At 63.4% G+C, this 26,967-nt stretch overlaps 1 protein-coding gene across 10 annotated transcripts in view; it reads right to left on the bottom strand.

The window, feature by feature from the left end:
- The window catches only part of TPCN2 (two pore segment channel 2), a 34,305-nt gene extending 7,935 nt beyond the window's left edge, over window positions 1-26,370 (bottom strand). For 9 of the 10 annotated variants that reach the window (XR_004385212.1, XR_004385211.1, XR_004385210.1 and 6 more), the window contains exons 1-24: window positions 26,254-26,370; window positions 22,995-23,059; window positions 22,217-22,293; window positions 21,643-21,820; window positions 19,730-19,846; window positions 15,700-15,806; window positions 15,074-15,146; window positions 13,714-13,816; window positions 12,699-12,764; window positions 12,009-12,073; window positions 11,426-11,526; window positions 10,792-10,873; window positions 10,494-10,580; window positions 9,608-9,727; window positions 9,426-9,485; window positions 7,455-7,583; window positions 6,635-6,684; window positions 5,226-5,325; window positions 3,387-3,458; window positions 2,266-2,339; window positions 1,702-1,783; window positions 1,530-1,612; window positions 843-924; window positions 362-456 (exon numbers count right to left, since the gene is read on the bottom strand). Coding sequence is in view for 7 of the 10 variants with exons in the window: in XM_032879708.1 (XP_032735599.1) it covers window positions 362-456; window positions 843-924; window positions 1,530-1,612; window positions 1,702-1,783; window positions 2,266-2,339; window positions 3,387-3,458; window positions 5,226-5,325; window positions 6,635-6,684; window positions 7,455-7,583; window positions 9,426-9,485; window positions 9,608-9,727; window positions 10,494-10,580; window positions 10,792-10,873; window positions 11,426-11,526; window positions 12,009-12,073; window positions 12,699-12,764; window positions 13,714-13,816; window positions 15,074-15,146; window positions 15,700-15,806; window positions 19,730-19,846; window positions 21,643-21,820; window positions 22,217-22,293; window positions 22,995-23,059; window positions 26,254-26,350 (2,165 nt within the window). In the remaining 3 variants the exon portion in view is untranslated. Of the gene's footprint in view, window positions 1-361; window positions 457-842; window positions 925-1,529; window positions 1,613-1,701; window positions 1,784-1,896; window positions 2,112-2,265; window positions 2,340-3,386; window positions 3,459-5,225; window positions 5,326-6,634; window positions 6,685-7,454; window positions 7,584-9,425; window positions 9,486-9,607; window positions 9,728-10,493; window positions 10,581-10,791; window positions 10,874-11,425; window positions 11,527-12,008; window positions 12,074-12,698; window positions 12,765-13,713; window positions 13,817-15,073; window positions 15,147-15,699; window positions 15,807-19,729; window positions 19,847-21,642; window positions 21,821-22,216; window positions 22,294-22,994; window positions 23,060-26,253 lie in introns of those variants that run through there. The other variant, XM_032879709.1, reaches the window with a different exon arrangement.
- Window positions 26,371-26,967: the final 597 nt, after the last annotated feature.

Here is a 26,967-nt window from a genome sequence, read left to right as displayed (position 1 = left end):
TGGCCAGTGCCGGTGCAGAGGGGCTTCGACGACACAGCGCAGGTGCAGGGAGAGAAGGCGTGGCCGCAGCTCTCTGGGCGATCCCACTGTCCTGCACCACGGGGAGGTAGGGGCCACCCACCACCCTCCTCCAACAGCATCCCCTGGAGACTGACAACCGGAGAATGCTGTCTCAAACAACTTCATCGGAGAGCAAGACAGAGGTCCCTGCCCCAGCGCCAGGAGAACAAGAAGCCCAGACCCTGGTCCCAACGCAGAACTGGCAGGAGGAATGCTGCTGTCACAGAGGACAGCCCCCCGCCCAATCCCTGCCTCACCCTCCCTTCCTCCCCTCCCCAGAGACCCTTCCTGACCCACACACCTGAACAAGAGCTCTGCACTCATCTGATAGGTGCTGTCCGGGTCCCCAGCGAGGGACTGCAGGTGACTGCGGCGGTCCCACTTGTGAAGAAAATTCTAGCAAGCAGGAGAACAGGGGGGCCAGTGGGTGTAAGCCCCATGTGACCCAGCCTTTTCCCCTCCAGTGTGGGCCAGGCATCCACTGCAGGGATCCAAGCCCCTCCCGGACGCTGGGATCCAGGGCCCGACACAGCCACCCACTCCTGCAGGAGCCAGATGCCTGACAGGTCTCCCCCAGCCCCACCCACAGGCTGAAACCCCCACAGGCCCAATGTCAAGGACATTCTAAGAGGCTCCCAGCAGCCAGCTCAAGCAGCACGAAGCTGGGATCCAGCACAGCCCCCTTCCCGCCCCGTTCTGGACGGGCCCAGCCAACAGCCTCAAGCTGTCTGTGGCAAGTCAGCAACCACCCCTGAGACAGCCCCGGCAGGGATCTCGGGTACCTCCAGGATCAGAGCCAAAAACAGGTTGACCCAGATGACAGACGACACCAGCCACCACAACACAAAGTAGATCTTCGACCACCTATGGAGACAAGAAGGCCAGACGTGGGCCGCCAGGAGCGGTGCCAATGGGACAGGGGACAGGGGCATGCTGGCTGGGGTCCCACTGCATGGAGAAAGGGCGGGGTCGTGCCGGCCGGGGTCACACTGCGCAGGGGAGAGGATGGGGCCATGCCAGCCGGGGTCACACTGCGCACGGACAGGGTAGGGCTGTGCCGGCCGGGGTCACACTTGGCAGAGACAGCGCAGGGGCATGCCGGCCGGGGTCATACTGCGCGGGAACAGGGCAGGGCCATGCCGGCCGGGGTCACACTGCACAAGGACAGGGCAGGGCCGTGCCGGCCGGGGTCACACTGCACAGGGACAGCGCAGGGGCGTGCCGGCCAGGGTCACACTGCACAGGGACAGCGCAGGGGCGTGCCGGCCGGGGTCACACTGCACAGGGACGGGGCGGGGCCTTGCCGGCCCAGATCATACTGCACAGAGACGGGGCAGGGCTATGCCGGCTGGGGTCACACTGCGCAGAGGAGAGGGTAGGGCCATGCCGGCCGGGGTCACACTGCGCGGGGATGGCAGGGCCATGCTGGCCGGGGACACACTGTGCAGGGACGGGGCGGGGTCGCTCACGGGCCCGAGTAGCGCCGATAGGCCTCCAGGAACACCTGCCAGTTGTTCACCACCATCACGTTCCACAGAGTGATGAGGGCGGCCTGCGGGGCGGCAGACATAGGGTCCGGCCGGGCCGGGACAGGGCGATGGGAGGGCGAGGGCGCCGAGGACCAGGGGGTGCAGGGCTCACCGCAAAGTCATCGAAGTTGTTGGGCCAGTACTCCAGCTGCTCAAAGCTTCCGCAGGGTGCCGAGCTATTGTCAGGGCTCAGGCTGCAGGTACACGGCAAGCTGGGTCAGGGGTGGGGACTGGGGCACGGACCCCACGGCACCCCAGCCCTGCCTGAGCCCCTGCCCAGCTGGAAGCCCTCTAGGCCCGGAGAAGCCAGAGAGCAAAGGAGGCCCCCGTCCGGAGGTGCTGTGAGAGCAGCCAGGAGCCAAGAGCTACAGACGTGTGTGGGAAACGGAGCTTCGGGACAGCGGGATCCAAGTCTGGCTCTGGGGCCCCCTCCACCAGCGTGTGGCCTGGCCTGGGGTGTGCAGGGGTGGGAGCCGCCACAAGGCTTCAGAAACACTTGGTAGAGATGCTGGGTGAGGGCATCTGGCAGGGCAGGGAAGGAGGGGAGACAAAGGAGGAGGGACTAGGAGACACCCCTGCTCCCGGGGAGCCCACCCCCACACCGCCACCCCGCCTCATGCCCCTCCACCCCCACAAGAGGCATTTCTCCCCTTGGGACGTTCAGGTCCCACCTCACCTGCCGTTTCCAGGAGCCACGATGACGCCGCGGAACAGGCTGATGCCCAGGATGGCGAAGACGTAGTACACCACCTGGGGGGCGGGCCGGGCCTGGTCAGCACCCCCCCCCGGCAGGAGGACCCAAAGGGCAGCATGTTCCCAGCCCCCGATGCTGTGCCCCGCCCCACTCCCCCCAAGGGAACGCTGGGGCTTCTCCTCCTGAGTACCCTCTCCAGCCCCAGAGGGAAGGAGGGAGGAGCCGCCACCACCAGGCGAGCCAGAGAGCAACGGGGGCCAGGGGGAAAGACCCAGGGGCCAAGGAAGCAAGGCTGTCCGCCCCTTCTCCAGGACAGGTGTGGCAGGAAGAGAGGTGAGGAGGCTCCCTACTCTGGGTGGTCTTAGGGGAAGAGGTTCCAGGGAGGGGCAGGTAGGAACTGGCCAAGCTTCCCCAGGAGGTGACGTGCAAGGAAACCACCCAGCAGTCTCACGCCGCAGAGAGAAGAGGCCACCAGTGGCCCCCGACCTGTCCCCACCCAGCCCCAACGTGCCAGGGGAAAAGGAGGGGGCACGGGCGCCGGGCTAATCCAGTCCCTTCCAGACCTCCGTCTCCTCTATGGGGCTTCGCGCCTAGAGCAGCACCAGGGGCCCCCCTGGGCGGGGTGACAGGGCAGAGCCAACAGCAGCTCAGTGGCAAAGCTCGGTCTGGAGCTGGGGGGATGCCGTGGTTTGTTCTCAGCCACCATGGCTGGGAGTTCCCGAGATCCCACTGCGCAGGGAGGGCTGACCAAAGCCCCATCTGGGGTCTACGTGGGCCTCGGGGATCCCTAATGCCTCTCACACTTTTCAAAATCAGTGTCGCAGTACGGCCTGCGATCAACATGCGTGGGAAATAAAAAGTGACCGACGCACCTCCGGCAGGGAAAGGCGGCGTGGTCAGGACCAGCCCCAGGGTCCACACTGGGGAACGGCAGGGAACGCTCTGGCCTCCCGGGCCGACACAGCCCTAAAGCCACCCCTAACACAGGGCCCGCCTCCCTCCAGAGCGGCCAGCCAGCCTCGGGCTCAGACTCACCGGAACCCACCGGCGGCTCCACTCGTGCCCGCACCCCCCGCTGGCCAGAGCCCGCCGGCCAGACTCACCACCAGGATCCCGCCAAAAGCCCGCATGTTTCTGATCAGGTCCAGGATGGTACTGGCCACCACAGCCATTAGCTGAGGACAGAAGGATAGCAGGTCCTATTCTTCCTGGCCCCACTGAGGTGACACCAACCCTGCCCACGACCCTGACCCTGACCCAGAAAAGCAGCAGTGAACTAACAACCCACACACCCGTATGCATACGCCAGTCAGCCGCCCACCTGTTTACACACGTAGGCGCACCCCACGGCCCTCCACCTGCACACACGCCCAGATGTGCACCCCACAGCCCCCCATAAACACGGCCACATACTCACACACCCACATCCCTCCATCCAGAGGCACAGACACACACCGTACACACTCACAGACACCGCCGTCCACCCAGACGCAGACGGTCTCAATCCCAGTCCCTCCGGCAAAGCCCGCACGCGCAGGAGCTCAGGTCACGCTGCCGAGCGCCCACGAAGGCTGGGTTAGCGCTTCTCGGGTCCAGAGACTCCCAAGAAGTGCAGACCTGAGGTCTGCAGCTCACCCGCGGTCAGGCCTGGGAAGGGGCTGACACCCAGCCAGGCACCCCGGCTACAGAGGGCTGCTCCCCGGACACGGGAACCTGAGCCCCAGAGAATGGCTTTCCCGTCAGCCTGTAACCCCAGATGCCGACACCCAGAACCAGCGCGTGGGCGCGTGCTCGTGGGCGCACGGGTCACTGTGTGTGCGTACAGCCACGTGCGTGCGTGTGTATGTAGTGTGTGGGCACGGCAGCGTGCGTGTACATTCTGCCTGTGTGTACACGTGAGACTGCGCACACGGTCACGTGCGTGCTCGGCGTGTGCATGTGGCTGGAGTCTGTGGTGACGCTGCAGGTGTGCTCACGTCCGCGCGGTTACCGGTGCGTGCCGTCATGAGAATGTGCGTAGGCGTGTGCATTTGTGCGTGCTTATGTGTGACCACACGTGGGTGTGGCGTGCGCGACCACTGGGCACGGCCCCCCCATCCACACCCAGGGCCGCTAGGCCACCTTGCGACGGGAGAGCCCACTAGCTAACAGGGAGCCCCCAATGGCACAGGTGGGCAGCTTCCCGGAAGGACAGACGAGCTGGGGGAAAGGACCTGGACACACAGAAAGGTCTCTGATGTCCTTGGTTTCCTCTCTCCAGAAAAGCTCTTGGGAAAACGGACAGGAGGAGCGAACCCTACCTCTGTGCTGGGCGGGCTCCGGGCCCAAAGGCCCTGCTCACCGAGCTCCCCTCCCCTCAAGGCTGGTGTCCCTCCCTGTGGATACATGAGGAGACGATGAGGCCTACAGACAGTCACGAGCCACCAGGACTGGGAGTCGAGCAGCCTGGCACCCAGCCAATCACACGCCCTCTCCTGTACTGGGGGACCTGGAGGGGAGTGCCTGGGCCAATCTCACCTTTGGCCCTCAGTACCAGAAGCCACGAAAGGCCCACACCAATGGCCTCCTGGAAACCTCAGGACACCTAGGAACACACTGGCTCCAAGGGCTCCAGCCCCCACCCTGCACAAACACCGACGGCCTCAAAGAGCACAGAGCTATCCCTATGGCTGCCCAAGGTGCCCCACACCCGTCCGCCCGTGCCGGCCCTCCGTGTCCTGGTCCGTGCAAGCAGGGCTGGGCCGCTCGTAGGCTCACACTGCCCTCCAGCACCGCCCAGCAGCAGTACATGGCTGGGGACACAGCCCAAGGGGACCAGGGTGCCCAGGGGGACCGTCCTGGTCTCAGTTCGGCCCCGCCCAGGCCCAGCCACTCTCCAGGGCAATGCAGGAGTGGGAGCTGGACGGCAGGGAAGCAAGCCAGGAGGTCAGATGCCCACACACCTTCAGGCTCGGGATAATGCGCAGGAACCGGACCACGATGAGTGTGTTCACCAGCCGGGCCATGTCCCACAGCGACAGCAGGCCCAGCCTCTCTGGCTTCCTGGAGAGACACACGGGACACGGGTTGGGAGAGCCTCGAGACGCCGGCAATAGGGAGACAGGGAGATGCGTATTCAGACAAAGACAGATGCAAAGAGCAAGTGGAGGGCGGGGGGACGGGCCTCTGTCACAGGCACAGGATGGAGCCTGGACGGCCACCCCTGCCAGCCCAGGATGGCACTGGCTATCACACCCCTCGTCTTACCCGGGAGAGCACTCAGGTTCCAAACGCTGGAACGCCCAGCTCAGGTCCTGGCACAAGCAGGAGGGACCTGGTCCCTGAGTCGGTGCACTGACCCCTGACCCCTAGCCACGGTCCTATCCTCTGACCTCATTTCCTATCCCTGTCGCCTGACCCTGGCTCCTGAGCCACATCCTCTATCCTGTGACCCCATCCTGTACCCGGCCCCTCCAGGTGTCCCTCAGGGGCTCGGCGGGCTCTCATTTCCATCCAACTGGAAACCCGCTCCCCCGCACAACGCTCTCCTGGGACTCCCGCATGCATTTCAGAAACGAGGGAGGGTAGCCCTGCAGCTGCCATGCCCCACCACACCACTGAGGACAGGTCCAGCCCGACCTGTCTGCCCCACGTAGACCCTTCCCGGGCCAGCTGACCCTAAAGCAAGTCTCTTGGCCCCACTCCCCATCTCCAGCACTTTCCAGCTGCTGCACTAGAAGGAAGGCAGCCCACAGACCTGCCAAGACACCAGGGCTGCCAGGATGCCCGGGGCCAGCAAGGCCACTGGCTGGCACCACCGTGTTCTGGGCAACGCCCCCTGACAGCCTCCACAAGCCACACTTTGAGGCGCTCTGGGACCCCGGCCCAGACATGCGCACTGCTCTGCGGCCAGAAGTGGGGGCAGTGGGACTCATGCAGCAGCCCCATCCCTGCCAACTTCCAGGGCACTAAACCCAAGCCCAGAGTGGGAGGGAACAGGCCAACATCAGTCACACAGCCTCCAGCCCTATTCCAGCGCTCAGGGGTCTCCACAGCCAGGGACACAGGGGGCCGCACGTTCCATCCTGGTTCTGGTGCTGAGCCCGCTGCCCCCTAAAGGCCTGTCCCAGCTCTGGGACCGCTGTCCGCTGACGGTGACTTAGGACCTGCTCCCCAAGAGCGAGGAGGGGGGACGGCTCCCACAGTCCTCAGCCGGCCAAGCGCCCAGCTGTCTGCCCTCCTAACACCGGGGGCTTCGTCCTGGAGCCGAGCAGCACGAGCAGGCAGGCCGGGGCGCCCGGGCCACCCTCCCCTGGGGCCTTGGTGGGGCGCTGGTTGCTGTAGCCTCCCTCGGTTCTCTCCAGTGACATACCAGCCCGGGTGTGGGAACCGGTACACAGCCAGAGTTGAGATCTCCAAAACCTTGAATTACAAAAGAAAAGAAGGCATCACTACAGCAACACCTATCTAGACAGCTTTTGATCGAACTCTACAGCTCGTGTGTAACACACTCCCCACCAGAAGGGTCTGAGGAGAAGTCAGAGCTCCGTTCTTGTCCCCATGGGTTGGTTCCAAACGTGGGGCTTCCTGTGGCTGAGAAAGACACCGAGGTCTCGGGACCCAGCGGCCCGCACACCCAGAGGGCACAACACCGGAAAGGCTGGCGGAGGCCCAGGTCAAGGGCAGACGGAAGGCCCTTCTCTCTGACTGTCTTTGCTCCTGTCCCAAGGGGCCCACAACAAACACAAATAAACACTGTACCAGGATGGCTGCCATGACACACACACCACATGTGACCCTCCACTCCAATGGGTTCTGGGAGGGTGCCCAAGACCCACCCCCACCCCGCCCTCCGTCCTCCCCAAGGTCCCACCATCCTTAGGTCTGTGGCTGGGGCTGGTTAGCAGGTAAAGACCCCGGGCTCCTTCCAGGCCCCGCTCCAGGGCGGAGAGGCTGCCCCCACTGCACTCAGATGCCAGGGAAACCCAGCCTCCTACCAGCCCCCGCTGGCGGCCCACCACGCAGCTCACGCTGGGTTTGAAAAAGCCCCTTGTCCCTGGAGGCAGGAGCCCAAATCCCTGGGGGCCTCCACTCCCGAGACACAGCCTGAGATGGACACAGCGCAGAACCAGCCGCAGAGAACACACCGCCCGCCCAAGGAGGCCGGCGGCCCGGCCCGTCTCCGACTTTACCAGCAGGACGACGGTGAGCAGGCCATCAAACACGTTGCTGGAGTGGGCCAGGTAGCCCGGCAGGCCCAGGGCAAACACCTTCAGCAGCAATTCCAGCAGGTAGTAAAGGATGAAGACGCAGTTGAGAATCTGAGAGGAAGACAGGGACCTAGCAGGCAGCCCGGCCCGCGCGCGCCCCTCACTGGCTCCTCAGGGCGCCTGGGGCTGCTCTTCCCACGCCCCCCCCCAAGGGGCGTCTCCAGCACCCCACCTCTCCCTGCTCCACAGCCTCCCCTCGGTGACCAGTACCCCACGTTGGCTTCGGTAACAACTGGCACAGCCGCTCTCCTGGCCCTCCATCTCCTCTGGGCCTGCGGGGCCTGGGTCACCCCCGCCACCCCACCCCACCAGCCCCTGTGGCCACATCTCTCCCTCCCCACGGCTGCCACCCGAGCCCATGCCCCCAGTTCTCTGTCCTGACCCCTCCTGGCCACTCTCCATGGAACATCGGGGCGACCTCTAACAGCGCACATGGGCAGTGGTCTCCCCGGTGCGTGCCTGGCTCTCAGCAGTGTCCTCCCAGCCCCTGGTGGTCGGAGGGACAGAGGAGGTCTTAGCTTCGAAGGTCACCACAGGCCACTGTGTCACTGTCCCCTTTGAAGCCAGTCAGTAAAATACAGAGGGGCTCCCTCCTTACTGTGCTCCCTAGCGAGCACAGAGCCATGGGAGGGACACGTGGGGTCAGATGGCCGCTGCAGTCACCTCGCCCTGCTGTCCAGCCTAAACTCCACATTCTTCATGCTGCCTCACTCACACCCGCGACGAGGTCACCGTTAAGGCAGTAAGAACATTCCTGACCCCGTATCATGAGCAATTATCAAGGGGCAGAAAAGGATGGAACTCCGCAGGCACCCCAAAACCCCCACGCGGCATTCACGTCCCTCACAATCAGGCTGACCCCCGTGCTTAACCCCTACTGTTAAAGAAGATAAAATACAAGTCAACTGTATCCAACTTGACTTCATCAGGAATAAAAACCAGTTGCCTCTCCAGTGCCTAAGAAGCCCCCCAGTGTCATCCAGGAAGGAAATACAATGGAAATAAGAAAGCTAAGAACTGGACTTGAAGGGTAAGACAAAGGAATTTCAAGCATCAGGTCAGGAAAGGCATTTTTCCCATTTCGAAGCCACGATAAAGTCTAGTCTATGTTTAATATGCACGACATACTGTGTCAGCTGTTTATCAGATAAAAGCTTTTTCCTATGTAATCAGAGAACGTTTACTCACTTTCTTCAGTTTAAAAATTGTTCGCAAGATCTTTCATCAAAGTAAACTTTAAAACACCTGCTTTGGGGGCGCCTGGGTGGCTCAGTGGGTTAAGCCTCTGCCTTCGGCTCAGGTCATGATCTCAGGGTCCTGGGATCGAGCCCCAAATCATACTCTCTGCTCGGCAGGGAGCCTGCTTCCCCCTCCCCCTCTGCCTGCCTCTCTGCCTACTTGTGATCTCTCTCTGTCAAATAAATAAATAAAATCTTTAAAAATAAATAAATATATATATATAAGAAACACCTGCTTTGTTAGAGTGCTGGCACTGAGTACTGTGGGGGTACTGGGGCTGTCTTGCTTAAAATTCAACATGACAACACTGTTTTTACATTCTCAAGGAGTTTGAAAAGACTGTGTAGCGTTAGGAGGGACGCTCGCCATTCCAGAAAGGGCTGAGAACTGGCTGAGCAGCAACCAGGTGGGGGAGCTCCCATCCCAGGGCCACACAAGGCCGGAAGACGCCAGCGGCCCCACCTGCCGCCTCTGCCATGCCAGCCCCTCCCAGGCCCGGCCACCTCTTCCACCGTCCTGTGGGGGTACCCCACAGTGGAAGGAGTGGCTCTGCACCACAAGGGCCCCAGGGAGGGGGAGGCTGTGCCCTCTCGCTACCGCTGACTCCCCGTCACCCTGGCGAATGCCTGCCAGCCACATGTCCCCAGAGCTCACCCCTAGGACAAAGTCGTCTCGGTCCTCGGGCAGCACGTCTGCATCTATCACCAGGAACACCTGCAGAGCCAGAGCGGGAGGCTGCTCACCAGCCCGGCCCGGCGCCCGGGTGCCAAGGCCATGGTCATGGAAGGGGCAACGAGGCGCCTCCCACGTCTACACGAGGGTGAGCCCACACTCACAGAAATGGACACGAGGTTCCCAAGGGCGATGAAGTTCCCCAGGTAGTCAAAGTAGCGGTGGCTGCAGACGATCTGGGCCCTCCTCAGGAAGGGAGACGGGTACTCGGGCCGCGGTGGGGGCTGGGGAGGAAACGCACACGGGCTCAGCAGCATGCGCCTGCAGGGGCCATGGCGGCTGGCAGCCCAGCAGGGCCCGTCCCCCTTTATTCTGGGATTCTGCTCTTTCCTACCTCCTCTCTTATCCCTGTCTGCCAGCCCAACAAAACAATCTCAAACACGGAACTCGCCACACACGCTAAGATGAACATCACGGTCATCTTTTAACGTCAAAGAGAACTAGAGAGACTAACTGGCCATGGACCGCGACGTAAACTGCGACAGAACATGCGGCCACCATCTGAATATATGCCAAGCGTTTCCCACACGACACAAAGTGTTTGTGAAAGAGTACAGGACAGTCACGCACTAGTGACTGAAAGCTTAACCTGGAACAGGGCTCTCGGTGGACACAGGGCTGAGCTGGATGCCAAGGGCCACCTGGGGACTTGACAAATCGGCATCAAGGACCAAAACAAAGGCTTGAGACAAACCTGGGACTGTCCTGGGGAAGGACACACGGAAGCAGGTAAGAGTCTGTCGTGAAGACAGGGAAAACCCTGTGGACAGTTCCTCTGGGTCAGACTTGGCCCAGGCCAGTCCCTGTGGTCTGTGAAGTGCATAAGGTTGACAAGACCACCCTGGCTTCCAAGAGCCATTTACCATCCTAGGAGCTGGAATCCCTGGGAAGGCGGGTCCTGGCACTGGTCACTTAGAGTCACCCAAGGGATCGAAGCCAACAGGTTCTGCAACCTTCCCCGCTCACCCCACGTGGCCTGGCCCCGGTTACCTCTTTAATCACCCTTTTGTCAAACTCATTAAAGAGTTTCTGAAACTCGCCGGCTGACAGCAGGTCGCCACCATAGGAACGCACCTTCTGCAGAGGAGGGAAACGCACCCTGGTCAGCCGGGCCGAGGGGAGGGCGGGCCCAGGACAGGACAGTGCCGCGTCCCCAGCCCCACCCGGCCCAGGCCAGCCCCGGCAGATCTGAAACGACACCCTGGTGGTGAAAGGGGGCTGGTGGCTGAGGGGACCTCTGGGCGGAGCACGGGTTAGGGAGGGCTGGGGAAAGGGGGGGCCCGGATACCTCCACGACGGCCTGTGTGTGGGAGCTGGACAGCTGGACTCGCTGAAGCACCTGCAGGAAGTCCCGGGGCCGCACCCCGACTCTGGGGAAAGGACACCCGCACCCCAGTGAGCCCCGCCAGCTCAGCACGCCGCGGCGCCCCCAAGTCTGGCCGGATCCGCGCGGCAGGTGGCACAGACGAGGGCCTCTGTGAGGCCAGCCACGTGCACGTCAGTCGTCCTGTCATCTGCAGTGCCCAGGCGACCCTGTCCCCTTCCAGAGGAGCGCGCTGGCGCTCAGCAGAGGCGCAGGGCACGACAGCGACAGGCCGGGGCGGCTCAGGGGCCACGCGGGCGGCCACCGTCCACGGACAGGCCCCACACCCAGCGCAGGCCCGTTGGCCCTCAGCAGCCCACGGTCTCCAGCGGTCGGGAGCACAAGTGAATCACCCGGGAGGGCGACAGAGCCCTGCAGCACCAGGGATGCGGCGTCCGTGCGAGTCCGAGGCAGCGCTCGCGTCAGGGGCAGCCCGCGGGGGGCTCGGCAGGTGCGCTGCCCGGAAACGCCGAGCGGAGCATCCGGCGGCCCCTCCCAGCAGCAGCCCCCCCTCCCCCGCCCCGGCTCAGGCAGGGCGCCCCGGAGCCCCGGCACTCACTCTCGGGGGTGGGCTTCTCCCTCCGCTGTCAGGGAGGAGAGCACCTCGTAGGCGGCCCGCACTCCCAGCCGCCTCCGGAACAGCGAGGTCTGGAAGGACTTCTGCGAGGACAAGGGCTCTGAGCGGCGGGGCCGGGCCTGTCCTGGCCGCACACCCCCCGCCCCGCCTCGTGCCCGCGCCTCTGGGGGAGCAGCCCTCGCCCCCACAGGCCCCAGGGGAGCAGCCCGACTCTTCACGGCCCACGGGACTCGCTAGGATGTGTTTCTGCTCTGCATGTCTGGGGACCCCTGCTCTCCCACACGGGGGGCTCAGGGCCACCTGCCCTGGAGCGGCTGCAGCAGAGAAGTGGCCCCTGGGGGGCTGTGATGACAGCACGGCCCCGGGGAGGGAGGATGGGACGCGGCTCCTGCTCCCCCCACAGAAGGGAGCCGGACACCACCAGACACCATAGCGCACCCCGGCACCCCAGGGGCCCGGCCCCCACCCGGCCACCCCTCACTGCGGGGCCGCCCCGCTGGTAGTGGCCCGCCTGGCCTCCGGGGGCCGCTCCTCCCGGAGCCGCAGGGACAGCAGCCCAGCTCACCATGAGGTAGCCCCGGAACTGATTGTAGATGATGGCCGTCAGCAGGTTCATCAGAAACAAGCTCCCTTCGAGTGGAAAAAGCCAGTCAGTGGGGACCACCACAGACAGGGGGGCCGAGTCTGGAAGGAGCAGCAGCTGCGGGGGCCCAAGGCGAGATGGGGGGAGGCGAAACCCAGGGGCCCAGGGTAGGGAGAGGCCGCGATTCCTGCCAGGGGCCTGGGGCGCACCAGTCAACACACAGGCCTCCCCGTCCCCGTCTAATGAACATGCGGCCATCGGGCCTGCCCAGCCACGGGCACCGGGACAGAGGCCGTCCGTGGTCACGACTGAAAACCACGAGGTGGACCACGCTGAGGAGAAGTCACAGGTCAGAGAGCACAGGGTCACAGGGTCAGGAGGGCGCTGAAGGGCGGTCAGCAGGGAGGGCTGAGGTAAAGTCACAGGGTCAGGGAGGACACACGGAAGCTAAGTCACACGGTCGGGAAGGCAAACTAAAGCAAGGTCAGCAATGAAGGCAGCTGAAGAGAAGTCACAGGAGGACACACTCAGGTGAAGTCACGTGGTGAGAGACAACACACTGAGGCGAAGACACAGGGTCAGGAGGGCACACTCACACCTGAGCATTCGGGATCTTGCCACGAGGGACAGGATCTTGTCCCGAGTGACCCCCGCAAATCTGTCCGAACTCACCTATCAGGGTGAAGACTATGAAAAAGATGGCGTAGGCCCGGTTCTTGGAATATGCAGGAATCATAACTGGGAAGAAAATGGAGAAACAGAAACATGCTCACAAGCTCGGCCTCCGCTCTGACCCCATCACGGCCCCACCACGTGCCCTCAACAGACGGGGGGCTCTGGCTCCCATCCAAATGCCAACCCTCACACCTCTGCGCACACACCCCTGCAGCAGGGACCTCGCTCCTTTCCGAGGCTGCCCCTCCCCTCCACGAAGCTGAAACCTGCTTCCCTGGGAACTCCCCACACGCAGAAGCTCAGCTCTCCCTTGGGTGACTTGCTACGACTCACAGGACATGGGGGGACAATGCTCAGGGTCCCGCCACACAGCTCTCCCTGGGCGTGGAAGCTGGGGGCTGCCCTCCCGGGAAGGTCTCCGTGAAGGGGGCATCATCCCTCAGCCCAAGACAAAAGTCACCAGCCAGGGCGGCCACAGCCAGGCCCCAGAGGCCCGCAGCACCCCATCCTGGCCACCGCCCTTGCCCCAGCAGCAGCCCCAAATGTGAGCACCACAGCCACCAAATACCCAGGGCCTGTCACCTCAGGGACGAGCTGTAACCCACGGCCACGCCTGAGTGGCAACAGGGACAGTGGCTGGGCCTCAAAGAGGAAGCCACCAGGGAACCCGCCAAGCACACCATTTGTCACCGTGCTCATTCTCAGCTTCTCCGTGGAGACAGGAGTCGGGAAAGACAAGGTGAAGGGAACAGAGCAGAAGGGAGAGAGCGAGCGAGCAAGGCGCTGAAGTGGGAGGAAAAGGGAAGAGAGGAAATAGGCAGGAAGGAGAAGGGAAAAGACAAACAGGGAAAGAAAAACAAGGAATGAGCGAGGGACAGAACCCGATGTCCTCCTTTCCACGCTCCCCCCAGTGACAGAGAAGCCTGACGCGCTCCGGCCTCCAGAGTCCCGCGCCGAGGCTCCGGGTTAACCGCACCCCCCATCCCTGGGCCCCGCGCCCCTCCTCACACACCGTCAGGGTTGTTGGCGGTGGTCAGCAGCACCAGGAGGGAGGTCAGAGCCTCCGGCAGGTTGCGAAAATAGATCCGCCTCTCCCGGTCCTGCCCATCGCCCTGCTGAGAGCAAACGGGGCAGCTGTGACGGGCCGTCGGGCCTCTGTCTCCCAACAGCCACGGCTTGTGGCCGCCAGAGCTCCAGCCACCGGGGGGTCAACACCCCTGACCTGCACCTCCCATCATCTCCCCACAGACTCTGCACTCGTGGCCAGACGGAGCCTAACTCAGAAGACCAGGGCGGCTGCATACCCACAGGCCACGGGCCCACGAAGCAGGTCTGCTCAGGACCACGGGGAAAAGCCTCAGCCACCCTGGCTGGAGCACACACTGAGACATGGCACACCGGTTAATGGCACGACCACACACAGGCACACACACATACACACACACACAAAAACACAAAGACACAGAGCACATGCCCAGGTAGAGAGACACACGGCACACACAATCCACAAACACAGACACACTCAAAAGATAATTATAGACACAGGCACATGCAAGCACGCACACACGCATGTGCACACACACAGGAGCTCCAGCTCTCCCAGATTCAGGACAGTCTGCAGTCCTCCCTCACGGACAGGACAGTCTGAGCCCCCGAGTACTGCCACAAACTCCACAGAAACTGGCCTTGGCTGACCCTCGGCCACACTCCCAGGACAGAGATGCGGGACAGCTCCAGCCCCGAGGACGACAGTGACACTAGCCAGGCCATGAGGAAAGACACACTGGACCACAGACGCATGGTGTGGGGGGACCGGGATGAGAGGCGGGGGGGCCGGGGTGAGAGGTGGGGGGACCGGGGTGAGAGGCGGCAGACACCTCCACAAGGCAACAAGCCGCTGGGGGGCCGAGAAGAAGCGGAAGTGGGAAGGGAAGGGGATCTGGGGGAGGGCAAAAGCCCGCAGCCGGAGAAGCGGAGATGGGCGCCGTGGGGCAGATGGTGGCGCAGTCCACCCAGTGGCCCCCAGCGCCAGTCCGAGCGGGCCTCCACCTAACAGGGGTGTAGAGAAATCTGGGTCAGCAACAGGGCAGGGAGGAGAGGAAAGAGGAGGAAGGGAAGGAGGGAGGAGAGGGAGCAGCAGCCAGGCTGCCCAGCCCTGAGCCTGTGAGGCCATGGGGACAGGCACATGAAGACTGGCCATTTGAAGAGACACCTGGGGTCTAGGTGGACCACCGCTGACCCCCGTTACAAGGCTAGGGCAGGCGGCCTAACCGGTCCGCCAGCTCTGCAGGCCCAACAGCTACCTGGAGGACAGGGCCGACCCATCCATCCAAGCCCCGGGCTCCCGGCACGGACAGAGCGGAACACGGTACCTTCTCGCCTGTGAAGAGCAGCATCCCAGACATGGTGAAGACGTACAGGTGCAGCGCCAGCAGCAGCAGGACACTGGGGGGGCGCGGGCGCTCAGACGGAACCCACGCCCCGCGCACCCAGCAGGACGGGGTCTAGGGACAGCCGCCCGAGCACTCAGGGAGCTCCCTGCCCCCGACCCTGACCTGAGCTCACTACCGGTCCTGTCCTTAGGGAGCGCTTTCCCCAGCAGGGACCATCGGTACCCTCGGGGCATCGTCTGGGGGTCCAAAGACCCCTGGACTCTCAGAGGGGACGGCCACATCCATCCATCTGGGCTGGACAGCGAGGGCCAGCCACGTGAGCCACCGGGGGAAGCGGAGCAGAGGCAGAGGGAGGCCAGGGGACAGAGAACGGAGGCAGGTTGCGGGGAGAATGGGAGGAGAGTGGGGGCAGGTGGTCATGGCCCCAGCGGGGATGGCCGGGGAGCACCCAAAGGGCTCTGCAGCCATCAGGCAGAGGCTCCCAGACCACTGAGGGGCTGCCAGGAGGCCCCCGGACACCCACCCCCTTGGCCTCCCAGGCTGGGGCCAGTCGTGCCCCAGGCCGCAGTCCCGGCGCGCCCGACAGCGGCACAGGGAGCGCCCACCTGGCCATCTCCGGCAGCGACGACCGGATACACTTGAGCGTCTTCTTCATCATGGACGAGTTCTGCATCAGGAAGAACGGCCGCAGGAGCCTGCGGATCCGCAGCCGCTGGAAGACAGCGGGAAGTGGCTCCGCACCCAGGCCTGAGACCGGACCTGCCGAGGGGCCCCCCAGACCCACTCGGACCCCTCCCGGCCAGCTGCTCCAGGCCCCAGCCCCCCACCTCTGTGCTCCCCAACTACCACTCCGCAGCCTCCCCCCACCCCTGCCAACGGGCCACCCAGCTCCCATCAGCCCTGCAGCGCCATGGGGGGCTCCACACCGCCCTACAACGCTGTCTGTCCCACGGGGTGGGGGTGGGGGACTGCTCCACGCTCCTGGCTCCTCCCCCACCCCACCCCCGCATCTGCGGCCCGGCTCCCACCCGCACACCTGGCCACCAGGCCGCACTCTGCACCCTGCAGCCCCCGCCCACAAACACACACACTTGCACGTACACCCACACACACACACCCTCCATAAGCACACACACATTCCGTGGGCATACCCTGCACGAGCACACCCTCCACGCACACACACACAGGAGCACCCACAGGGCCCGGTGTCCTCCTTCCCCTCTTCCTTCCTCTCAGAACCAAGGAGAGGCCCTCCCACCCCCACTGTCTGCAGGATACCCCAGCCCTCTCAAGGGCTTCCCTCGGGCGTCCCTTCCTCCTCCTCCACTAGCTAACACACCACCCATTCTAAGACCCTGCCCCTGACGCCCCCACCCCTGCCCCAGCCGGTCCTCCTGTCCGGGGCGTTGGCCCCAGCCTCAGAGACCTCTGGGCCTGGGTCTGCCCAACACCTCAGGCCAGCTCCCCCATACCTGACCCCCGAGTGCTGACACCCAGAGCCCCTTCCTCCCATCTGTGGCCTCTCGCCTTGGGGAACTTGTCAAGCCATGTAGTTATTTGCTTTTTGTGATTTTTTGGCGATTTATACCTTTCATACGAAAGCGTTAACACCTCTCTCACAATCACCCCATCCCCTTGGCCACATGGTTTTAAGTGTCACGTTAAATCTCCGCGCATCTTGTCGTAGAAGCCCAGCTGACCACGTCCCCTCCCTGCCCAAGGCCGAAGGACTGGCCTGGAGGCCCACTCTGGCCCGTCCAGGGGCCACCACCCGCCGTCCCGCTGCCTGCAGCCCTCAGGCCACCCCTCTGCTCAGCGAGCGGACTGTCCTCGTCCCTCCCAGGCCAGCGTAAATGCCACGCCCTCCAGCATGGCACCCATGGCACTCCAAATACCATGACGTACCTGGGGTTTCCTCATTCTAGAGGGCTCTCTCTCAAGAGAACGAGGTCCCACCAGCATGGGCACACAGCAGACCCTCCAGGTCGTCCACAGGATACGGGAGCCCAAGGCCTGACTCAACCTCCCTGGGCTATACACATTGTCAGAAGGGGGCCCCGCTCTCGGCACAGGACCAGAAAGCCCCAGGAAACATCAGTAAACAGACACTCACGGCTCTGCCCACTGCCCCCCTGCGCCCGTGCACTTGTGGGCTGAGGGACCAGCGTCCCCAGCTCACCCATGACCCGCTCACGGCCCCTGGATGGAACCTCGTCTCAGCACCCACATCCTGAGTCTCGGCCACCTCCCGAGGCCAAGCGGCAGCTGAAGGTCCTACTGGCACCCGCACCAGGGTCCTGGACCCTCGCCTGTAATCACAGACCAGGGTGCAGCTCGCACCTCCCGCCAAGAGCCCTCCCCATGCTGGGGCCACATCAGGGTCATGGACACAGGGACGTGTGACCTTTATGAAGGACGGGGAGGGACAGCCACAGGACTCAACGCTGATGAGCAGCTGGCCCGGGGCCCGGAAGCCCCTGACGAGGCCCCCAGAGTCACAGCCCGCCAACGAACCAGCCTCGCCTCCCACGAGAAAAGAGTCGTGACCACGGCCTACCCAGTGACCGATAGACCCCACGTGATCTGACCTCCGGGCCACAAGGTAGAAACAGAGAGACTAGGCTGGAGCACGGGGGAGGCCCCCAGTCCCTCTGTGCCCTCCCGCCCCTGGTGCCCGTGATGAGTTCCTTAGGACCAGCCAGCTGGCCACAGGAAAGGACCACAGACCTGGTCTATGGACGGTTCTGGGTGACGTGCTGAACCCACCCAGAAGTGGACCGTGTGTGGCGCTACGGCCTCCATCAGGAAAAACTGCCACGGGGGTGCTGAAGGGAAAGCATTTCAGCGCGTTAGGGTCTAGCCTGTCTGTACCGAGAAAGAGAACAACTCCCGCGGGGTGGTCAGGGCACAGAAAGAACAGACCCGATCAGTGGGGAAAGCTCTGAGAAGTGTGTGCGTGGACGGACAGAGGGAACGCCCACAAGACAGAACGACATGTCCTGTAATGTCCGAGCCTTTGCCCCGAAGGCCACCACGGACGGCCTGCCCTCCAGAAGCAGAGCCCAGCTCCACTCACCCACCCCAATGCGGCCGCGGCAGCGGGGCAGGCGACTGCAACGGGCCCCTTCCCTGGGCAGGGCGCTGATCTGTCCTCACTGGACAGCCAGGCATGCGGGTTAGGGCCCTGCCTGGGAGAGCCCCAGGACCACTGTCTGAGTCTCAGGGGCCATGCGGCTTCAGACCAGCCCACGGCACTCCCCGGCTTACACCGCCCCACCCCGAAGGGTTCGATGGCACGAGGCGGGCTCAGGGACACCAGCCCTGGGAAGAGCGCCCGGTGGTCCCAGGATGTGCAGCAGAGGCTCCAAGCACCAGGACAAAGCAGAACGGCCTCCTCCACTCCCCAGTCGCAGTCCAATGCCTGCTGCTCTGGAAATGGCCACCCCGTGGGCACGTGTGCCGGAAGAGTCAGGAAAAGCAGGGTGGGATGCCGGTGGCGGGGGGAACACCATGCCCACTGCCGAGGACAGTGCTGCAGCACAGAGGCGCGGGGAGGTCTGGGTCGGGGCTCCTGAGGCACAGCCAGGAGAAAGACTATCAGAAAACTCCGGGACTCCAAAAACAGGGCCCCTGAAGACACAGACTGGCCAGGAATGAAGGTCTGGGTCCCTTTTCGAGAGGAAGAAGCCACAGGAGCAGGGAGCTGGCTGCAGCCAAGGGCACGGGGAGCCTGAGCAGGAGGAACCCAGAAGGGCCACAACCAGCAACAACACAAGCCCGAGGGGCTGCGCGCGGCCTCCCCTGCCTGTTGCACAGACATGGGTTTGCACGTGTTCACGGAGCTCTTTCCTGCGAGGAAGTGGGAGGCGGGCACTGAGCTGGCCATCCTGCTAGCAGCTCTGTTCCCCTTTGGCAGCCCGCTCCCTCCTGCCAGTGAGGGCACTAGGGAGAGGCTGGGAGGCCGGAGGGGAATACGCGACTGCTCTCCGTCTCCTTGTTGGCCCCAGGGCAGTGCCCATGTGGGGGGCTGCCAGCCTCCCTTTCCTGCAGTCTCCGGAAGGGTCTGGGTGCTCTGCCCGCCTCCAGGGCCTGGAGGGCGGGGCCCCACTTCTGGGGGCCCCTCCCCTGAGCTTCCTGCAGCTTCCGCCCCACCCACGTTCTGCTCTATCGGTTACTCAACGCCTGTTTAAGCTTCTCAACAAATTCTCTTGGCTAAAGCACCTGACGGGCTCCTGTGCCCAACCGTTCCTGATGGACACGGGTGTCCCCACACCAAGTCTCCCCGCTTCTGTCCTATCCGGTAACCGGGCAGTGCATCTGGGTGGGGGCAGGACAGGACACTCGGCTAACATGGACTCTCCCACTGCAGCACCCCCAGAGGTCTGGGCACGTGGCCAGGGCAAGGCCCCGGGGCAGCAGGGGATCCAGCCGTTGGAGGAACTGAGCTGGAAAATGGCGAGGCAGGAATCAGGGGTCCTTGTGCCCTCCCCAGGCCTCAGTGCCTCCTTCTGCAAGATGGGACAAGGCCCCATGGCCTGATGGCTGACTGGAGGGCTAGGAGGGCGGGCAGAGCTGGGCAGGGGGCAGGCCGCCCAGAGCTCCCCCCTCCCCGCTCCGAGCCACCGCACCACCTACCTCCTGGCAAAGCAGACTCAGCGACACAATCCAGTCCGTGAGAGACACGACCAGCACCGCGAGGTAGGCCAGCAGCCAGGGGTTCGTCCGGAACTGGGCCCACCCAACCAGGTAGCTCTGCAAGAGGGGCAGGGGGTGAGCGGGCGAGCAGGTGACCCCGCAGACACCAGCCCCGCAGCCAGCCCCAGCCTGTTGGCGCACACAGGTGAGGCCAGGGCAGCCAGAGTAGGGGCGCTTGGGCAGCCACTGTGGCCTCCATGTGACCTGGGGAGCAAGAAGCTGAGCTCCCCGCCCAGCCTGCCAGTGACCTCAGACAGCCAGTGATCCTGGGCTCAGCACTTAACCACGCCCGCCTGCTTCCACGTCGGTAACGGGGGCCGAGCCGTCCTGCCCATCCAAACCGTCAGTTTAGCTTATGCCCAAGAGCCACTCTGGAAAAGAACCATTCTGGTGGGGCGCCTGGGTGGCTCAGTGGGTTAAGCCTCTGCCTTCAGCTCAGGTCATGATCTCAGGGTCCTGGAATCGAGCCCCGCATTGGGCTCTCTGCTCAGCAGGGAGCCTGCTTCTGCTTCTCTCTCTGCCTGCCTCTCTACCTACTTGAGATCTCTGTCAAATAAATAAACAAAATCTTTAAAAAAAAAAAAAAAAAAGAACCATTCTGGAGAAGGGGCTATAACAACACCCATAGTCCACTTCTGGTTAGGGCCGGCCCACACCCAGAACCATCTGTAAACCAGGCCTGAGGGGCACCTGGGCGGCTCAGTCTTCGGTCAAGCCTCTGTCTTCGTTCGACTCAGGTCATGATCTTGGGTCCTGGGATCGAGCCCCACATCAGGCTCCCCGTTCGGCAGGGAGCCTGCATCTCCCTCTGCCCCTCCCTGTTTGTGCACTCACTCCCTCTCGCAAATAAATAAAACATTTTTTTTTTAAATTTTTAAATAAACCAGTAAAAATCAACCAGGCCGGAGGTCTCTCTCTGTGGCCAACTGGCCAGCCGTCACGAGCCCCACGGACGGCAGCCCACCCAGACGTCACTGCGCGCAGATAAAAATGTACACTTGCTCTGACTTTTGAGACTTCCCAAACGCACCAGCCATTCAAAAACACTAATGAGAATGTCTCACCACTTTCAGTTCCAGTTTTAAAAACCCCCAAGCCCCCTCAACACATCACAAGCTGAAGAAACAATGCAAAGCTGCCCACGGCCTCAGCATCAGCTGCAGGACAGCCCAGCAGGGGCCGGGCAAAGGCACCCCGGACTCTGGGAACAGCCCGATGCACTGTGTGGCCAGCGGTGTCCCGAGGGCCCAGCCCCAGAGTTGTCTGATAAAAGCCGCATAAGACCCGCAGCCAGACCTGGCCTCTCGGCCCCTCTCCTCTCACAGGGAAACCATTAGGGCTCTCAACTTTTGACACGGCTCAGAACCTCAAATGAGCGAGGCCGGGCCCACCCCCAGCTTCTGAAAGGACTAGGGTCAGACAGAATCTAGGGTCAGACACACACCACATGGCAACAGGCCCCTTTCCGCCCCACGTCCACCTCCTCCCGTGTTCCTCTTCTCTTGGGGGTGGGAGGCTGGGCAAGAGAGAGACCACTGGCCCTGCCTTGTTCTACTGGAGCCTCTCCTCATGAGGGCACCGCCTGACCCTCGGCCACCCCCGGAGGTCCCACAAGGTCGTGCACCCGATAGGCAGAGCCCAGACTCAGTCTGGTCTGGAGAAGGCAGAAGCAGACAGAGCCTCTGTTTCAATGACCAGAACTCTCCACCCACCCAGGCCTCTGCTCAGAGGGTCAAAGTGCAGTCGGAGAAAAAGGCAGCTGGCTCCGGGAGGGTAAATGAATCAGGAAAGCAGCGGACAAGCCCGGAGGGCGCTGGCCCCTGGGCTTTGGCCCCTGACGTCCCCCACCTCACCTTCACAGAGACGTCGGCCACAAAGACCAGCAGGCAGAGCACCTCGACGCCCTCGGTCAGGCCGCAGGGTGGATCCCAGGGGGCCGAGCGGTAGCGGATGTCCGCGGTGCTAGTGAGCGAGGAAGGGCTCTCGATAAAGGCCAAAAACAGGATCAAGAAAATGGTGAGGCTCAATATCCTGAAAAAAAGAAAAAAAAAGAAAAGAAAAACCAACCAAAATTAATTAAAATGCGCGCACCAGCAGGGCTCTGGGCCAAAAACTAGATCCGCAGGCGGGATGCCTGGGAAGCAAGGACAGACTCCACGGCTTCAATAGGCAGAGCCCACGCCTCCTGGTCTGTGCCCGCTCTCGCGCGGTCACATGCCAGTGCTCGGGTCACAGCTCGATGGCCAGGCCTGGAGCTCACCCCCCGGAGAGCCCCTCTTTCCCCAGGCAGGGCTCCGTTCCCAGAAGCTGGGGAAAGCAGCTCCTTCTCTGCCATAGGGAGGGGAAACCCGCGTGGACCCTGAGGCCGGCCTCCCCGCACCCAGCCAGGCCATGGGAACGCCCCGCTGCACGCGTGGGCCTTCTCACCATTGGCACGTGTTCGAGTAATACAACCGGTAAAGCCACATCGACCTGACATCCATGCGGTGGTTAATGGAGCGATACTGAAAGTGAACATCACACGGGGGGGGCGTGAGCGGGGGTCCCCTCGGAGCCACACACATGGCCAGCCGCAGACTGGGCACCCACTGGCCCCATGACAGGCCCCCAGGCAGCGAGACGTGCCGCAGGCCAGAATCTACTTCGGTGGCACACGTGGACAAAGGGCTGTCTCGTGACCCCACAGGGCACCCGAAGCCCCACGGCCCCGCCCGGACACCCACTTCCTAACATACAACTGCGCCCACTGCCTGCCTGTGAGGGTCCCCACTCTGCTCTGCAAGCCCCCCCGCTGTGTCACTCTCCAGGCTGCCCCCCGGCCTAGCCCCCCACATGGCCCCTTCCATATCCCATCTCCCGAATCGAGCCTGGATGTTGTTTTCCAGCAGGGGACATGGTCTGACCATCCCTGGGCATCTTCCGTAGGCCCCAGGAGAGGCAGGCACAGGCCAGGCTCTCAGCAGGAGGGAACTCAACAAAACAAGTGAGCGATTCTAGGACCTAGCGCCCACCTGCTTTAGGGAGGATTCCAAGCGACCCGTCCCCAAAGGCCCCATTGTCACGGCTATGATGACCACATGGTTCAGCCACCAAGGCCCCTGCCCCAGGACAGCAAGGAGGGGATCAGCAGGGCGGCCATCACCCAGTGCCCACAAACGCCTGGAGACCAGCCCAGACCCAGCCACTGGGAGCAGGTGGAGCCCACCTGGATCGCATCTTCGATGAAGACAGCAGCCTGGTCAAAGCAGAGGTCCCGCCAAGACGCGGCACCTGCGGGCAGAGAAGCCACACTGGGTGAGAACGTGGACCTCGGGATGCTCGCCTGCTATGGGACCACTGAGACCGAGGAAAGAACCTGCAGGCATTCTTTTCCCAGGGTCTGCAGTGAGATGCCTTTTGCCCTGCAGCAAGTCTGCACAGGCACGGCCCCAGGCCTGGCCCAGCACACAGAGCGTGCTCTGTGAGCGGGCCACTGTGGCCCCCTCCTGCCGTCTTCACCCCCCAGCGGCCGGGGGGTATCAGGGCACAGGAGGATGGATGTGCCCCACAGGGGCCCCCACAGGCTCCCAACTACGAGAGGCCTTTGGGACAAGTTGGGCGGCTTGAAGCCTCATCCCAGCATCCCCACCCCCAGCCCATCAAGGAGCCAAAGGCTGCTAGGTCAGTCCTTGCAGCCTTGAGATCCAGCCACCGCTCACGGCCAAGTGCCACGTCTGCAACAGAGGAACCCCATGGCCTGCGGTCCAGGAGAGAGGGTGCAGCCCAGGCAGCCCCGGCCCTGGGTGAGGTCAGGGGGAGCCGGCACGCAGCCCCCAGCAGCCCCCAGGGCGGGGCTTGGAAGCGGGGCTGCTTCTGTTGAACACCCTCCTGTCACCTCTGGTCCTTCTGCGCCAGCAGCTCGGGATGGGGAGCAGCAGCTTCAGACATGCCTCTAGAGCAGAGCTACCAAAGCCAGATGCAGGGCAGGCGGCAGGCCACCGTCTACTCCGCCCCCACCCCCGGGGAAGCAGCTGCCCCCATCCTCAGGGCTCCTGGTGGGGGTGGGGGGGGTGGGGGGGTTGGCAATCAAGGAGACAGGGGACCCTGGACAGAAGTAGGAGGCACGACCCCAGCCTGGCTCTGCCATCACAGCGAACACCCACCTCTATATGCCTCAGTTTCCCCCCATGTACAACCTCCATGCTCACCCTGAGGAGCCCTGTAAGTTTTCCCAGGGAGGCTGTGAGGATGCGGACTGCCTGCTTCCCCTGACAGCATCCCGGGAACTGGGATCAGACGGCCCGCTGGTCGGCTCCCTGCTGTACCCACAGAGCCCAGGACCATGCAGGGGTCAGCACAGAGTGTCCTCAAAGTTTCTTTATGGTGTGAGTGAATGGCCCTGAGGGGAGGCTACAGGGCAGGGTGGTCTGAGGGCCCAAAAGGGGCCTGGAGTTGCCCAAACCCCAGATGAGAAGATGAGATCGCCACCTGGAGAGATCTAAGCATACAAGCGTCTTAGACAAGAAAAGCCTGTGGGCTCACTCTAGGCGCAGACGCGGGGTGCCGCTCAAGGGGCTCACGTCCAGGCAAGCCGTAACCGGCCAGGGGTGTCAAGCGCCCTGGGAACTGCCCGCACACACCAGACCTCTGGCCTGGGCCTCAGGGCCCCAAACCTCAGAAAGGCCTCCCTACCTGTTTCACACACTCTGACAGCAGCAGGCCAGAGGAACCTTGTCACAAACCCTCGGTCGTGAGCATGTCACAGCTTCCCACAAGTCCCCAGTGCTCCTGGACAAAGTCCGCACTGCCCCCAGCTGGCACTACAGCGCCCACCTCACCCACCCACCGCTCGTCCTGCTGAAGCCTTACCCTAAGCCCTCCAAGCCCCTGCCAAGGCCAAGTTCTCCCAAGACTCCAAGCCCTGGCTCCTGGCTGTTGGCCCTACCAGGAGGACTACTTCCCCTAAGCGGCGATCAGCGGGCACACCAGGTCAGAGCGTCAGGGCAGAACGTCTGCCGAAGACAGCAGAGGACAACAGGGGTTCAAACACTCTGTCTCCCAGCAGCCCAGGGCCAGTCTCTCTGCCCCGAGCCCCCCCTCCTTCCTGTTCCAGGCTCCACCCTGCACGACCTGCCTGGAGCCCCGACGAGCTCCCTGATGACTCTGGGCAGGCCGCCTCCCCTCTGTGCCTCAGTTCCCCCTCACAGGTCAGACACAACCGGATGGCTGTGCAGACTGCATGGGCCGCTGTAGCTCCCGATGCTTTTACTCCAGAAGCCCCTTCCAGTGTGGCGCTCCCTCGTCCTCTGACTTCTCCACGACCAGAAAGAGGGTGACTCCCCGACCAGGAATGAGAAGAGGAAACAGCTACTGTCCCCTGGGGCGGATGAGGAGAGGCTGGGTCAGAAGGACCTGCCTGCAGGGCCTGCGGGGCACCGAGCAGCACAGTGCCCCGACCCGTCAGGAGGAGAATCCGACTGCAGGGCTCGAACACCCGGTGCACAGAGCCCCACCTAAGAGCCCCCGTGGGAGGTGAGGGCAGGCCAGCCATTCCCGGCCCCCACGCTACGGGCCCCTCCAGGACAGAGAAAGCACAAAAGCCAGAAAAGGAAAGTGCTTCTGGAAGGAACACCCAGCATGACACCAGCAGCAGCCCCAGGGCAGCCCAGCGCTGACCTTGGACAGGTCCCAGAGACGCTCTGAGCCTTGGTTTTCTCCTCAGCAAAATAGGCTGAGGCCCTTCCATCCCTAACCCAGCACCCAACGCCGGACTTCTGCGGGAGACAGATGGACTCCTCCCTCCCGCCTGCAGCCCGCCTCGCCTCGGGATTGAGCAGCTCCGCTGGTAAACAGGAAGGGCAAGAGGGAGCTGCAGAGGGCAAAGGGAGGAAGCTGCCCTGGGCTGGGCTGGGCTGGGGAGGCCTGCCCCCACCCACGAACCCCAAGCTGAAGGGGGACCAGCCTCTGGGAACAGTCCAGCACCGAGACTGAGAGAGGAGACCGAAACATCTCCCCAGTCTACCTCCAGGAGGGCTCGAACCCCAGCCCAGCCACTTCCCGGCTGTGTGACCTTGCTGGGGCAGGGGAACGCCCCGCTCTGTGCCTCAGTTTCCATCATAACCGGGAAGAAAACGGAAGTGCTGCCTCCTAGGGCCCCCAAGGCGATCAGCGAGGCCTGGGTCCACCCGAGGTTCATCGAGGGGGCTGCATGGGGCTGCGGGGGGCGGCCGGCCGGCTAGGCGACGCCTCTCGGGCCGGCTGGTTGGAGGCAGGGCGCGACCCTGCGGCGCGTGGCCGGCCCGGGCGCCCGCTACTCCGCAGGGCGCAGCCCCCGTCCCCCGGAGCACGGCTGCCCTCGCTCCCCGCGCCCGCTCGGACCCTGGCCCGTGGGGCGCGACCGCAGTGGCGACGGCGAACGGCGCGGAGCCGACAGGACCCCGTGCGCCGCCCCCGCGCCCCGCTCCCCTTCCCAGGCAGCCGCTCACCAGGGCGGCAAGAGGCTGAGCCCGCAGGGCAGTCGCGGCCGCCGTCGCCCCGGGCCCGGCTCAGAAGGGGCTCCGACTCCGCTCGGGGGTCCGCCATGGAACCGGCTCGCGCCGCTCGAACCCTGCGGGGAGTGCCGGGTGCCGAGCGCGAGCCCCACCGCGCAGGCGTGGAGGCCCCGCCCCTGGAGGTCGGGAGGAGGAGCTGACGGCGCTGTGACGTTAGGGACTGCCCCTTCTCTACCAGCCAATAAGAACAGAGGGTCCGTGCGGAGGCGGGGCTCCCCCGGGCCCTGCCTCCCAAGGGGTGGGGCTCAGCTTCGTACCCGCAGGGAGGGGTTCCAAACACTGGGTGGGGCTGGGAGGAACGCCTGCTCAGACACCCGCGTCAGCAGCTCCTGGGCACCGGTTAGAAAGGCAGATTCCTGGGCCCTCCCCGCCCGGCTCAATCAGAAACTCCGGACAGAGCCCAGGAATCTGTGTTTTGCTTGTAAGCACTAGGTACAGGGGGTTCACGACCAAAGGACATCCCCCAAAAATGGAACTTGAGTTTACCCTCTGGTAATGGGTAATAAAAAATATAATTAAGGGTAAGGTTTAAAAAGACAACTGACACACTTGAAAAAAAGATATTTGCAACATATACGTGAAGTGTTTCCAACATTAGCACATAAACAGCTGTTTTCCATTGCTGCAGTAACACATTACCGCAAATTT

The sequence above is a fragment of the Lontra canadensis genome, unplaced genomic scaffold, assembly GCF_010015895.1.
Source record: "Lontra canadensis isolate GAN:19392208 unplaced genomic scaffold, GSC_riverotter_1.0 scaffold66, whole genome shotgun sequence".
NCBI lineage: Eukaryota > Metazoa > Chordata > Mammalia > Carnivora > Mustelidae > Lontra > Lontra canadensis.
Note: the sequence above shows the minus strand (reverse complement) of the source record. Positions and strands in the feature narration are given on the sequence as shown.